The sequence below is a fragment of the Esox lucius genome, chromosome 7, assembly GCF_011004845.1.
Source record: "Esox lucius isolate fEsoLuc1 chromosome 7, fEsoLuc1.pri, whole genome shotgun sequence".
NCBI lineage: Eukaryota > Metazoa > Chordata > Actinopteri > Esociformes > Esocidae > Esox > Esox lucius.
The window spans coordinates 50,401,473-50,416,160 of NC_047575.1; the positions used below are offsets into that span (position 1 = coordinate 50,401,473).

At 41.9% G+C, this 14,688-nt stretch overlaps 1 protein-coding gene across 3 annotated transcripts in view; it reads left to right on the plus strand.

The window, feature by feature from the left end:
• Nucleotides 1-4,944, plus strand: part of crfb12 (cytokine receptor family member B12) — a 30,769-nt gene extending 25,825 nt beyond the window's left edge. For all 3 annotated transcript variants that reach the window (XM_034293546.1, XM_034293547.1, XM_029121270.2), the window contains 2 exons: nucleotides 2,593-2,693; nucleotides 2,779-4,944. In XM_034293546.1, the coding sequence (XP_034149437.1) occupies nucleotides 2,593-2,693; nucleotides 2,779-3,771 (1,094 nt within the window). In that variant the 3' untranslated portion in view covers nucleotides 3,772-4,944. The remainder of the gene's footprint in view (nucleotides 1-2,592; nucleotides 2,694-2,778) is intronic.
• Nucleotides 4,945-14,688: the final 9,744 nt, after the last annotated feature.

Genomic DNA, 14,688 nt, shown 5'->3' on the forward strand with positions numbered 1-14,688 from the left:
GACGGAAAATAGAGCAGTCGACCGGAGGAAATTGTTCACTTATGTGCAGCGCAGTCAATAGCAGGTGCAAAAAAATAGTTTTGTAGTTTATTGTCGCCAGAAACATATACTGACTTGAAAACGCGATTGGAGACTGGAGATGCGATTCATTTTGACAGTAGGCCTATATCAGCACAATTTTGAGACTTATTTAATACAGCCAATCACAATCCCAAATAACTTAATATTTCTTCAGCCAGGGCATGAAAAAATGACAACCTGATGTCTGATTTTACACGAACAACATGCTTTACATTTTATTTATCCGCGCTTCTTGCCAAGTTTGAGCGATGGCATATTTGTGTTTTTTTCAGTACCTTCTTAAACGAAGTAGCCTATACATGATTAATTCGGGTGTTGGTAAGACTACGGGGTTATAGCTTGCTAGAAATCTACTGTTGTTATTTAAATAAAGTTATTGATTTTATAAAACAGAAAAGAGCGAGAATAAAACTTATGAAAACAATGTAGAGAGTACCAAATTATTTATACTAATCTCTAGAGAAATATGACACTCACCGATCTGCACTGTGTAATCACAATGTAAAACTGCAATGCTCATGTTAGGAATTCCATGAAAACTCAAAAGACAAATGAAATATTTGAATATGTATATATTACATTTAGTGAATAATAACCAGAAGTCGTTAAAGCATTTATTTCCATATTTACAATGTACATTCAAATGATATCTAAAATACTGAAAAATAAAGTATATGGGCTACACATTACAGGTAGGCCTATCAGATTCCTGTGAAGAAAAATGTATGAGAAAGAAGTCCTGTTTATAGAAAAGGTTGAAATAAAATAGATTCTTCATGGGAAACCTGTAAGAGAGATGCAAAATCGTAAATATACTAATAAAAAACATGTTAATATCTGCAATTTGAATTCGTGGTCTGTGGTTTTAACTAGCCATCCAGTCTCGCTTGTGTTAAAACGTATACAGAGAAAACCGCATAGCAAAGACAATAATATTTAAAAATGGACCAAAAATTTAGAATAAAAAAGATGCGGTTATAGGGCTACACAACATTAAGCAACAACAGGCTTGACTGAGCAATGTACATTAACTTTGGTTTAGGAAGGGAGGCTGTAGGCTATAGCCAATGGACGACAGTTTATGGCCACAATGTTGAAATGTTCGAGAGTGAAAAAAAATATTACAATGTCGCTAACAAACAGAGGCAACATAACCCAATGGTAACTAGCTATATTACATATAACCAAGCAACTCCAGTCAACATGCCTGGTGGTTTTAGCTAGATGAATGACTACCTTCACTCACCTGTATTTAGCAGAAAAACGAACCTTCGTCTCTTTGTCGAAGGTGTTTTTCCTGTTCGTACAGACTAGAGATCCCGGGTTACTGCGCCCTCTACTGTACGGGATAATATCTACACGCGTACACACCTGCGTTCAGTCGTCTGGGTAGGTCGTCTATGACAGTGGACTGAACGTGTATACTGACGCGTCTTATATACGGTGTGACGTCATGAGAGGCTACACAGCTCTTAGCGGGACTGCTCAATTAGTGCGAGGACACAAAGCTCAAGGATGAACAAGGATTTTATTATAGTTCTAAGGAATTAACAGAAACAGCATGTCAAATTCAAAAAGGTAACTCAGGGTCAGGTCTACCTTCAACAGAAAACTTAAATGACGCTTCTTCTTGGCGGTAATCCTGATTTCCTCAGGTAAGTAAACAGTCTTTCAATCTTACTTTACTGGGTGTCATAGCCCGAGGCTATTCCAGTTGTAAGTCCTTCTAATGTCTGGTGGTGTTTCCAGCCTTCCGTTTTCCTCACTGGATACGATACTGGAGCGGTCTGGTCCTTCCCAGAACACACAACCCGCAGCTTGTCTCCCAAAAACCCCCTCTCCCCCTAACAGTGTCTCCAGTCCTTAAAACCCTTCAGGTCATCAAACCCTGATCAGTCTCAGGTGTGCGGGAATGCCATGTTTTGACGGGTTGAGTTCCCGACTCCACCAGCAGATAGAGCCATAGCTGCTCATGGTTGCAGCCATCTCAAGGGGATGTAGCACCCTTCCAGGACACAGCCTCTCGCGACAACACAACGGGTATAGGAACGGGTATCCATGGGTGCATGCATGTATACACGTATACACGGTCGCATACGCGGTGGTATGCACAATAGGTCGTTTATATAGCTTATTAAAGTCCCTTTTCACCTGCCATACACACACACACACACATACACCCATGTACACACAGACAAACACACACACACCGACAAACACACACACACACATACACCCACACACCCCTGTACACACATACACACCCACACATGTACACATACACACACACATGCACACACAGAGAGACTGACACACACATGTAATTTTGTTTTCTTAAAGCATAAAGAACAGGCTGAACCTGTGTTTTTATTGTTCCTGTTATTTAATGGTTTCTCTCAGATGAAAATGTGTTAAACAATTATGTTTGTGTGTTTGTATGTGTGTGGGTTTGTGTGTTCGTGTGTGTGTCTGTGTGCGCGTGTGTGTGTGTGTGTGTGTGTTTTTCTCCAGTTTGGCTGAGTCTGCTTGTGGGCGTGTTCCTGCTGCTGACTGTTCCGATTGCTCCGATCTGCTGCTACTTGAAGACCACCGAACAAACTCCAGATGTGCTGGTAGCCTAACCAATCAGAAATCTCTAAATATTTACTGAGTGTGTGTGTGTGTGTGTGGGTGTAAACTGTCTGTATTTCTGTACAGGGAGGTGCTGTGTTGTCAACAAAGTGTATTCTGACTCAGGAGGAGGTGTGTCCCTCGAAGGTGTGGGAGAATGATGAGAATGATGCAGAGTCAAAGAGCTGTGGATCCGCCCCTTCTAGTTACCAGGGTTACCAGCTGAAAGTCTCCATTGCCTTTTTTCATGACAACAACCAGGAGACAGACACCATCCCAACCTTTCACCATGATGACAGCCTGGAGACCCTGCTGACTGTCTCCATACCAGACAGAAGATCTGATTCCCCCTTAACCATGAACATCCTGACCCAAGATCAGTGGCTGGGATCAGAAACTTCAGTCTTCACCCCTCTCCCCCTGTCTCAATTCCCCTCTCTGTCCCATTCCCCTGCTCCCTCTCTCTCCTCCCCTCCTTCTACACCCCTTCATCCCACCGTCCCTCTATCTGGATACTGTCTGGCCTGGGACAAGGAGTTCCGCCTTACAGACAGCAGGTCTCTGGTTGACAGTGATGTGCATTCTCCAGGGTTGGAGGTTAGATGTCAAGAGTCAAACTTAGAGGGGAGAGTTCAGTGGTCAGGGTTAGAGGTGAGAGATCAGTGGTCAGGGTTAGAGTTGAGAGATCATGGCTCAGGGTTAGAGGTGAGAGATCAGGGGTCAGGGTTAGAGTTGAGAGATCAGGGGTCAGGGTTAGAGGTGAGAGATCAGGGGTCAGGGTTAGAGGTGAGAGATCAGTGGTCAGGGTTAGAGTTGAGAGATCAGTGGTCAGGGTTAGAGTTGAGAGATCAGTGGTCAGGGTTAAAGGTGAGAGATCAGGGGTCAGTGTTAGAGGTGAGAGATCAGGGCTCAAGGTTAGAGGTGAGAGATCAGGGCTCAGGGTTAGAGGTGAGAGATCAGGGCTCAAGGTTAGAGGTGAGAGATCAGGGCTCAGGGTTAGAGCTGTATTCCTCTCAAGCCAGACTCTGCTCCTTCAGTGGATATGAAAGTCGTCCTGATCCCACCCTGATTAACCCCTAAACACAGTGATCTATTCCTGTCTATATTTCCAAAAAGGACCATATAAAAATTGAATGCATTTATATTTATTATTCTTTAAGGAATATGTATAGAAAATGTTTATGTTTGAAGAATATTTTTGTTGTCCTTTTTCCACAAATCCTTGTGACATAGTTTTAAATATGCCAAATAAATCCAATATGACATATTCACAAGGAATGCTAATGCACTGATTTTGCTGGTAAAAATGTCCCGGTTGACTTTACACCTGTTTCCGCTTAAGGCGTGATTTAATTAGTATTCAGGTTGTGCGTTTGAGCGTGTCCCCTAGACATGTTCTACCAAGTGACAGACCCAAATGGAAGATAATTTGTGAAATGTTAATATCTACTTATAATGCTTATATCTACTTACCTAACATTCCTGTGACGTAACGTTGATGTGTCTACTTACCTAACCTTCCTGATGTAACGTTGATGTGTCTACTTACCTAACCTTCCTGACGTAACGTTGATGTGTCTACTTACCTAACCTTCCTGACGTAACGTTGATGTGTCTACTTACCTAACATTCTTGTGACGTAGCGTTGATGTGTCTACTTACCTAACATTCTTGTGACGTAGCGTTGATGTGTCTACTTACCTAACATTCTTGTGACGTAGCGTTGATGTGTCTACTTACCTAACATTCCTGTGACGTAACGTTGATGTGTCTACTTACCTAACCTTCCTGACGTAACGTTGATGTGTCTACTTACCTAACCTTCCTGACGTAACGTTGATGTGTCTACTTACCTAACCTTCCTGACGTAACGTTGATGTGTCTACTTACCTAACATTCTTGTGACGTAGCGTTGATGTGTCTACTTACCTAACATTCTTGTGACGTAGCGTTGATGTGTCTACTTACCTAACATTCCTGTGACGTAGCGTTGACGTGTCTACTTACCTAACATTCCTGTGACGTAACGTTGACGTGTCTACTTACCTAACCTTCTTGACGTAACGTTGATGTGTCTACTTACCTAACATTCTTGTGACGTAGCGTTGATGTGTCTACTTACCTAACATTCCTTTGATGTGATGGGAGAGAAAAGTGGGGAGGGGGTTAATGCCTGGCTGCGGATTATTTGTTTTACTAATGTTCTTATCATTTTTAAATTATTCTATTTATTTATTGTTAAATAAATCCTGTACTGCCTTTTTGTTTCTTTATTTAATATAGGATATTCATATTAAAGATCTACATTGCAATTTTTCATAGATGAAAAACTATTTAGAATATTTTTCATTATAGAACTATTCAACATTTTCTTGGGTTATAGCACTCTATAACAAACTAACAGTTTTACATGAACCATGGAACTAAATAATTATTTTACTTGAACAATAGAACTGAATAACTGTTTTACATGAACAGTGGAACTAAATAACAGTTTTACATGGACACAAGCACTACTTACAAAGCATGTAGACGTCTGTAATTTTTATCATAGGTACACTTCAACTGTGAGAGACGGAATCTAAAACAAAAATCCAGAAAATCACATTGTATGATTTTTTTAATAATTAATTTGCATTTTATTGCATGACATAAGTATTTGATCACCTACCAACCAGTAAGAATTCCGGCTCTCATAGACCTGTTAGTTTTTCTTTAAGAAGCCCTCCTGTTCTCCACTCATTACCTGTATTAACTGCACCTGTTTGAACTTGTTACCTGTATGAAAGACACCTGTCCACACACTCCTCTCCACAATGACCAAGATCAGAGAGCTGTGTAAGGACATCAGGGATAAAATTGTAGACCTGCACAAGGCTGGGATGGACTACAGGACAATAGGCAAGCAGCTTGGTGACAAGGCAACAACTGTTGGCGCAATTATTAGAAAATGGAAGAAGTTCAAGATGACGGTCAATCTCCCTCGGTCTGGGGCTCCATGCAAGATCTCACCTTGTGGGTCATCAATGATCATGAGGAAGGTGAGGGATAAGCCCAGAACTACACGGCTGGACCTGGTCAATGACCTGAAGAGAGATGGGACCACAGTCTCAAAGAAAACCATAAGTAACACACGCAAGGTCCCCTACTCAAGCCAGCACATGTCCAGGCCCGTCTGAAGTTTGCCAATGACCATCTGGATGATCTAGAGGAGGAATGGGTGAAGGTCATGTGGTCTGATTAGACAAAATAGAGGTTTTTGGTTGTGGAAATTTCTTTATACAATGTATTCTCACTGAGTAAAGGACTGAGTCCCACGGTTAAGATAGGTAGAGGAATGTGGGGGATCTGGTATTTGCATAGGGGGCATCTATTGTCTGTCCAGATGCAGATGAATGGGTTTTAGGACAGGATAGGAGAAGATACAACAGGGGTCAGTAAGGTCAGTTGGCCCCTTCGGGTAAACACTACAGTAAACATTATGGCAGGAAGGATAAGGTGGGGGAAGATAGCATTTGACTTGTGTGATAGAACAAAGGGAATGTGTTTGATTGACATAAGACAGATGGCAGCATCTTACCACACCCCTTTTCCTATGTAATAAATACTGTCGTTTGACGTTTTTATTTAGAGACTATCCACTGTTACCTTGTAACAGTTGGCGCTGTTCTATGGTGACACGCAGCAGCAGTTGTGCACGTCGTGTTTGTTTTGGTCATGTTTGTTTGTTTGTTTCTAACGATTGTGTGTGATTACTAATATAGTTCATTATTATTTAACTGCCTCGTTTGGAAAACAGAAAACAATGACTTACTTAAGACTGACCGGTTTTCTGCTTATTCTGACCCTCTTTGGTCACTTTATGCGGGTGCCCTGTTTGGAGTACCACCTCCGTTACAATCGGGAGTTCCTACTGTTACTCCAGGAAACAGGAGGAGGAATCGTGGACCCAGCTGGAACCTTCCCGGCGGAGATCATCGGGCATGGTCCTTCCAATGGAGACCAGGGAATGAAGCCAACAAGGACACGGAAAAGAGGCAGTCGTGGCGGGGTCCGTCAGAGGCTCAAAAGACAGGGTCATCGGAGGATCCCTCTGCCCTCAATAATCCTCGCCAATGTACAATCCCTCCGGAGTAAGGTAGATGAACTCCAAGCAAATGCCAGATTTGTATCAGACTACAGGGATGCATGTCTTATTGCACTGACTGAGACGTGGCTTAAAGAGCAGGATCTACAACCCGACTTGGAAATCAATGGTTTTGGAGTACCGCTGCGACTTGATAGGGACCCGGCAGCAACAGGAAAATCACTTGGTGGTGGTCTGTGTTTGTATGTTAATAAGAGCTGGTGCAACACCGTTACGGTCAGAGAAACTGTATGCGCCCCTGACATTGAACTCATGTCTGTCTCTCTCCGTCCTTACTATTTGCAGAGAGAGTTTCCACAGATATTTGTCACACTCGTATACATCCATCCGAGGGCGAATGCTGATATTGCATCAAAGACAATTGTAAAAACTGTGCAACAGTTGCAAAGTATCGCCCCTGACGCGCCAAACTTTATAATGGGCGACTTTAATCATTGTAAGCTTGGTAAATCGTTGGGTAACTTTTCCCAATATGTCACCTGCCCTACAAGACATATGAAATGTTTAGATCTCTGTTATGGTACCGTTAAAGGAGCCTACAGATCATTTAGTAGAGCTCCCCTTGGTCTGTCTGACCATAACGTTGTTTATTTGGTTCCGGTCTACAAATCTGTCCTAAGGAGAACAAAACCCGAACGACGTTTGGTTCCGGTTTGGTCTGACGACGCTACACAGGAGCTAATAGACTGTTACTCATGCACAGATTGGGACTTATTTAAGGAAGAGTGTTCAGATTTGGATGAACTTGTTGAGACTGTCGGCATCAAGTAATTGTCTCTGGCCCCCTCCCAGCTAGGGGTGGTGACGAGCTCTACAGCAGACTTGCGCAGCTAAATCGCTGGCTGAAAATGGAGTTCTGCCTGTCGCAGGAGGTAGAGTTTGTAGATAACTGGCCTTCTTTTTGGGACTCTCCCAGAAATAGGGCCAGGCCTGATCTGCTGAGGAGCGACGGACTCCATCCTAGCTGGAGTGGTGCTCTTCTTTTGTCTAGGAACATTGACAGGAGTCTCACTCCTATAGCTTTAACATGAGATAGGGTGCAGGTCAGGCTGCAGGCTGTTAGCCAGCCTGCTAGCATAGTGGAGTCTGTCAATAGCATAGCCAGAGTAGTTAGTACAGCTTTACCTATTGTCACTGTGACTTGTTCCAGGCTGAGAAAAGTTAAACAAGGTAATGCTAACAAAAACAACCTTATTAAGATAAAGCCTTCCTCCACCTCGGTCAAAAATAAAAATAATTGTATCACTTCGCATCTCAAAATGGGACTCCTAAATATTAGATCTCTTGCTCCAAAGGCAGTTGCGGTAAATGAATTAATCTCTGATCATAAACTAGATGCTATTGGTTTATGTGAAACGTGGCTAAAGCCTAATGAATTCACTGCCTTAAATGAGGCCTCTCCTCCTGGCTATACTAGTGATCATATCCCTCGTGCGTCCAGAAAAGGAGGGGGTGTCGCTAATATCTATGACAGTAAATATAAACTTACTCTCAAACATATCACAGAGTTTCATTCTTTCGAAGCTTTACTCATGAAAGTTAACCAGGCCGAAAAATCATTTTACATAGCTACTATTTATAGGCCCCCCGGGCCAAACACAATGTTCCTCAATGAGTTTCCAGAATTCTTGTCTAACCTTGTAGTCATGGCAGATAGTATTCTAATTTTTGGCGATTTCAATATCCATATGGAAAACCCCAATGATCCTCTTCAAAAAGCCTTTCAAGCCATAATCGACTCAATGGGTTTCATCCAACATGTCTCAGGTCCAACACATTGCCACAATCATACCTTAGATTTAGTCCTGTCACGAGAAATAGATATTGTAGATCTAATAATTTACCCCCAAAATCCTGGATTATCGGATCACTGTCTTATTACATTTACCGTTAAAACAAGAAATCCACTTGCCCCCCAAACAATGAGTTTCAAAAGCCGTACTATAAATTCTCGGATTACAAATAAATTCCTTGATATTCTTACTAGTTCGCTCATAAAAGACAGAGTAAATAAATCTGTAAACGATCAAATCGAGGATCTAAACTCAATACTGCGAAATACATTAGACATAGTTGCACCACTAAAAACTAAAGAAATACGCAATAAGAAACTTGCTCCTTGGTACACCGACAATACTAGAGCACTTAAGCAAGCCTCCAGAAAATTGGAGCGAAAGTGGCGCTCCACCAAGTTGGAAGTATTTAGACTAGCCTGGATAGACAGTACAGTACAATACCGAAAATCACTCACGTCTGCTCGATCAGCTTATTTCTCCAACCTGATTGAGGCGAACAAAAACAATCCAAAATTTCTCTTTGATACAGTTTCAAAGTTAACAAAAAAGCAAAGCTTAGCAAGTGAAGTGGGTCTTCACTTTAGTTGTAATGAATACATGAACTACTTTGATGAAAAGATCGTCACCATTAGAAAACAAATAACTGAATCCTTAAATAGTTATGGTCCTAAAAATCTCAGTTGTCCAAAAAATTTCCGGAACCTCCCTGATCAGGTGTCTATGGGAACACTTGAGTTTTTTGATACTGTATCGCTCGACACATTTACAAAATTTGTAATGAGTTCTAAACCCACAAACTCTCAGCTAGACCCGATTCCTACAAAATTACTTAAGGAGTTATTTCCTGTGCTAGGTCAGCCAATGCTGAACATAATAAATTGCTCCCTTTCCTCCGGATGCGTACCAAACTCATTAAAAATTGCGGAAATTAAGCCTCTTCTAAAAAAATCTAATCTAGATCCCGACATATTAAACAATTATAGGCCAATATCGAACCTCCCGTTCCTCTCAAAAATCTTAGAAAAATGTGTTTCCCAACAACTGAATGCCTTCCTAAAGACAAAAAACATTTATGAAATATTCCAGTCTGGTTTTAGATCTCATCATAGTACTGAGACTGCACTCGTGAAGGTAACAAATGACCTTTTAATGGCCTCAGACAAAGGTTCCGCATCCGTCCTGTTGCTTCTTGATCTTAGTGCTGCTTTTGACACTATTGATCACTCCCTTCTCTTAGAGAGACTGGAAACCAATATTGGGCTACGTGGACATGTTCTAGCCTGGTTTAAATCTTATTTATCTGAAAGATATCAGTTCGTTAGTGTGGATGGCATATCCTCTGACAAGTCAAAGGTATGCTTTGGAGTTCCTCAAGGCTCGGTTCTGGGCCCATTACTTTTCTCACTATACATGCTCCCTCTGGGCGATGTAATCCGAAATCACAATATTAACTTTCACTGTTATGCTGATGACACACAGTTATATATTTCAATGAAGCATGGAGAAGCCCCTAAATTAGCTATTTTGGAAGCATGCGTTTCAGATATTAGGAAGTGGATGACAGAGAATTTCTTGCTCTTAAACTCAAATAAAACAGAAATGCTCCTTTTAGGACCCAAAAAACAAAGAGCGTTGTTAGCAGATCTCACTGTGAACCTCGACGGCTGCATGGTCGTATCCCAAAAAACTGTAAAAAACCTTGGCGTTACCCTTGACCCTGACCTCTCTTTTGAAGAACATATAAAATATGTCTCAAGAGTTGCTTATTTTCATCTTCGAAACATCGCAAAAATTAGAAACTTTCTATCAAAAACTGATGCAGAAAAATTTATTCATGCTTTCGTTACTTCTAGATTAGATTACTGCAATGCTCTTCTCTCTGGTTATCCAGACAAATTAATAAATAAACTTCAATTAGTGCTGCACACAGCTGCTAGAATCCTAACTAGAACAAAAAAATTTGAACACATTACTCCTGTCCTGGCGTCCTTACATTGGCTGCCTGTTAGGGTTAGGGCTGATTTTAAGGTTTTACTCTTAACCTATAAATCAATACATGGACTTGCTCCTACTTACCTTGCTGAAATGATCCAGCCATACATACCTACACGTAACCTTAGATCGCAAGATGCAGGCCTTTTAATTGTACCTAGAATTTCTAAACAAATAGTTGGCGGCAGGGCCTTTTCTCATAGAGCTCCACTCCTGTGGAATGATCTGCCAATTAAGGTTAGAAATGCAAACTCAGTGCAAACTTTCAAGTGTCTACTAAAAACTCATCTCTACAGCACGGTTTATAATTAGGTGTAGCCTGGCCCGGGGGCGTGAAGGTGACCAGTAGGCTTGATACTGTCCACCCTTGCTGTCTTGCCAGGTGGGCTCTCGTCGCCACTGTGATGCCCTCCCTCCAATGCCCTTCGGGGGAAGAGTCACTGGCTTGTTGTTGACTCTCTATTGCGCACTTGTGCAGTTGGGCTGTACGCTGCTAGCAATACTCGGCCCTCATTCAGGGGGGTTGCGGTTGGTGGGTGTCCCTTTGGTTGATGCCTGGCAATGTGGTTGGATTGATTTCCTGCCTGTTGGGCCCTGTCCGGGGCCTCCCCCGGGTAGGGCCACAGTGTCACCGGACCCCCCCGTCTCAGTTTCCAAGGTGTTATGCTGCTATATTATTGTGCTGAGACATGAGGGATGTACTACTAACTTTTCTCAGTTTCCTCCAATTTTAAATTTTAGAAGGAGATGAGGTCCTGGTCCACACCGGCGGATTACCTGGTTTGGGGGGACCGTTGCTGTTCCTGTCCTTGTCCACCTGGTCATACTTCTGACCTAGTCTAAAATCAAATATACTCTGGATTTAGCCAAGAGAAATTTATTTATTATTCCAATTGGACACTTAATATCTCACCCGGCACAGCCAGAAGAGGACTGGTCACCCCTCTGAGCCTGGGTCCTCTCTAGGTTTCTTCCTAAAATTCGACCTTCTTAGGGAGTTTTTCCTAGCCACTGAAATTCAACACTGCTGTTGTTTGCTCCTTGGGGTTTAAGGCCGGGTGTCTCTGTAAAGCACTTTGTGACAACTGCTGTTGTAAAAAGCGCTTTATAAATAAATTTTGATTGATTGATTGATTGACTGTTTCTGCTTACATAAGTTTCTGTGAAAATGAAATAATTCCTAAAAAGGCCATATCTATTTTTCCTAATAACAAACCATGGGTGTCAAAATCTGTTAAAAACATTATTAACCTGTGACGACTGCGACCTCTGCTGGTTCACCTCCCCCTGCAGCGGGCGGGCCCCGGCGGTCGACGTCACCGGCTTTCTAACACCACCGTCTCATCATGCATTTCACCTGTGTCTCGTTTAGTGCACCTGTTCATCATCATCGCTGTTTCCCCCGGTATATATGTTCCCTCTGCTCCCCCTGTCTTTGTGTGTGATTGTTCTCTGCATCATGTCAGAGCTGTGTGCGCTTTGTAAACGCTCGTTCTGTTTATTTGTTCCATTGAAATATATAAAAATCTTCATCCGCCACGCCTTCTCCGGTTCCTCCTTTGCTCCCTCAACCAAAGCCGTGACATAACCAGAGAAATATTAGCTTTATGCAGGGGGATGCCTTATTGTATAATGACCTGCAGAAGCAAGTTAAGAGGGAGCTTAAATTAGCTAAACTTAAATATAAGGACAAAGTCGAATCTCTTTTGAGCAGTGGCCAGTCTCGCCTCGCATGGAACGGTGTGAAATCTATGATGGGTTTACAAACTAATCATAGAAAAAACCTTTCCTTTGATGGCAAGAGCTCGCTGATGTATTAAATATTTTTTATAACCGTTTTAATGTTTACGATTTTACTAAAGAATTATCTGTGTTTAGGGAACCATGCCCAGAACAAAACGTGTCTATCACTATAGGTAAGGACAGGGTTCACAAAATTCTTAGGGGGGTGAAGGAAAGGAAGAGCCCTGGACCAGACAATATTGGTGGCCGTCTTATTAAAAGCTGCGCGGAGCCATTATCGGATATACTTGCCTTTATATTCAATAAGTCACTGCAATTACATCGGGTCCCTCATCTCTGGAAAGAGTCAGTGATTGTGCCTGTGCCGAAAACCAAAGGACCCAAATCAATTGACGATTTTAGACCAGTGGCTCTTACATCGCTTATTATGAAATCTTTCGAAAAGATTATTAAACAGGAGATTGTAGCACTAACACAGTCTCAACTTGACCCTTTACAATTCGCCTATAGGGCAGGTAGGGGAGTCGAGGATGCGACGGGCAGCCTGCTCAATAGAGATTTTAACCATTTGGAAGGGTCAAAGCAATTTGTGCGATTATTATTTATTGATTTCTCATCAGCTTTTAACTGTATTCAACCCCACATTTTAGCTGATAGACTTTTAAAGAATCACAACATCAACCCAGGGCTAATAGCCTGGTTAGTAGATTTTTTAACCTCAAGATCTCAAAGGGTTAAAGTTAATGGTGCCTTTTCTGGCAATCTTCTATCTTCTACCGGCTCCCCCCAAGGATGTGTCCTCTCTCCTCTTCTTTTTGTTTTATACACTAATGAATGCCGCTCACAATATGATGGTAGACAGATCCTAAAATTTGCAGACGACTCGGTCATTGTGTCTCTTTTAAATGGAAGTGCGACTGACCATGGACCAATTGTGAACGATTTTAACGATTGGTGTAAGCGTTCCTTTTTAAACATTAATGTCTCTAAAACAAAATAATTAATTATTGATTTTAGGAAACAGAGCCCCCCTCTACCCCTCACTATCATTGATGGTAAACCGATTGAGATAGTTAAAGAATACAAGTATCTTGGCACAATAATTGACAGCAAGCTATGCTTTGAGTCACACACTGATGCTGTTTGCGCCAAAGCCCAGCAGCGTATGCATTTCTATCGTAGATTGAGGAATTTTAACATTGATCATACTTTGATGAGAATGTTTTACTCTTGTTTTATCGAGTCTGTCTTAACCTTTTGTTTTATCTGCTGGTTTGGTTCCTTGTCCACAAAAAACGACTAGAGAGTATTGTGAGGACGTTTAGTAAAATTGCAGGCATTAACTTCTCCCCCCTTTCTCACACTTATTCCAACCGAGTAGCGAAGAAGGCCCAAGCTATTGCAGCTGACCCTAGTCATCCTTTGTGCTGCCAGTTTAAGCTACTTCCCTCAGGCCGTAGGTACTCCATGCCCAGATGCAGGTCAAATAGATTTAGAAACTCTCTTATCCCGACTTCTATCTCGATTTTAAACAAATTGTCAGAACTGTTTTAAGATGTTTTTTATTGTATTGTTTTCTAAATAGTGTGTTTTAGAGGCTTAGAGATTGTGTGCTTCTATACTATGGTGTATGTGTGTTGTGTTTTTGTGTTTTTTTCTGCTGGCTGTACAAATAATTGCCCCTCGGGGACAATAAAGTATCCTTGACCTTGACCTTGACTTGATCTGTATACTTTCTCCTTGCAAGTAAAATTAAAACCGTTTATTGCGCAATTGATTTCTCCTGTCTTACCTACCATTTTCATAGAACTATTTGGACTTTAGAAATTGCCATCACATGGTCTAAACTCCACTTCCTCCGTGTTTGGAGGAAGAAGATGGATGAGTACAACCCCAAGAACACCATCCCAACTGTGAAGCATGGAGGTGGAAACATCATTCTTTGGGTATGCTTTTTTGCAAAGGGGACAGGACGACTGCACCGTATTGAGGGGAGGATGGATGGGGCCATGTATCGCAAGATCTTGGCCAACAACCTCCTCCTCTCAGTAAGAGAACTGAAGATGGATCGTGGCTGGGTCTTCCAGCATGACAACAACCTGAAACACACAGCCAGGGCAACTAAGGAGTGGCTCCATAAGAAGCATCTCAAGGTCCTGGAGTGGCCTAGCCAGTCTCCAGACCTGAACCCAATAGAAAATATTTGAAGGGAACTGAAAGTCTGTATTGCCCAACGAAACCTGAAGGATCTGGAGAAGGTCTGTAGGTTTTTGTTTTAGATTCCGTCACTCACAGTTGAAGAGTACCTATGATAAAAAT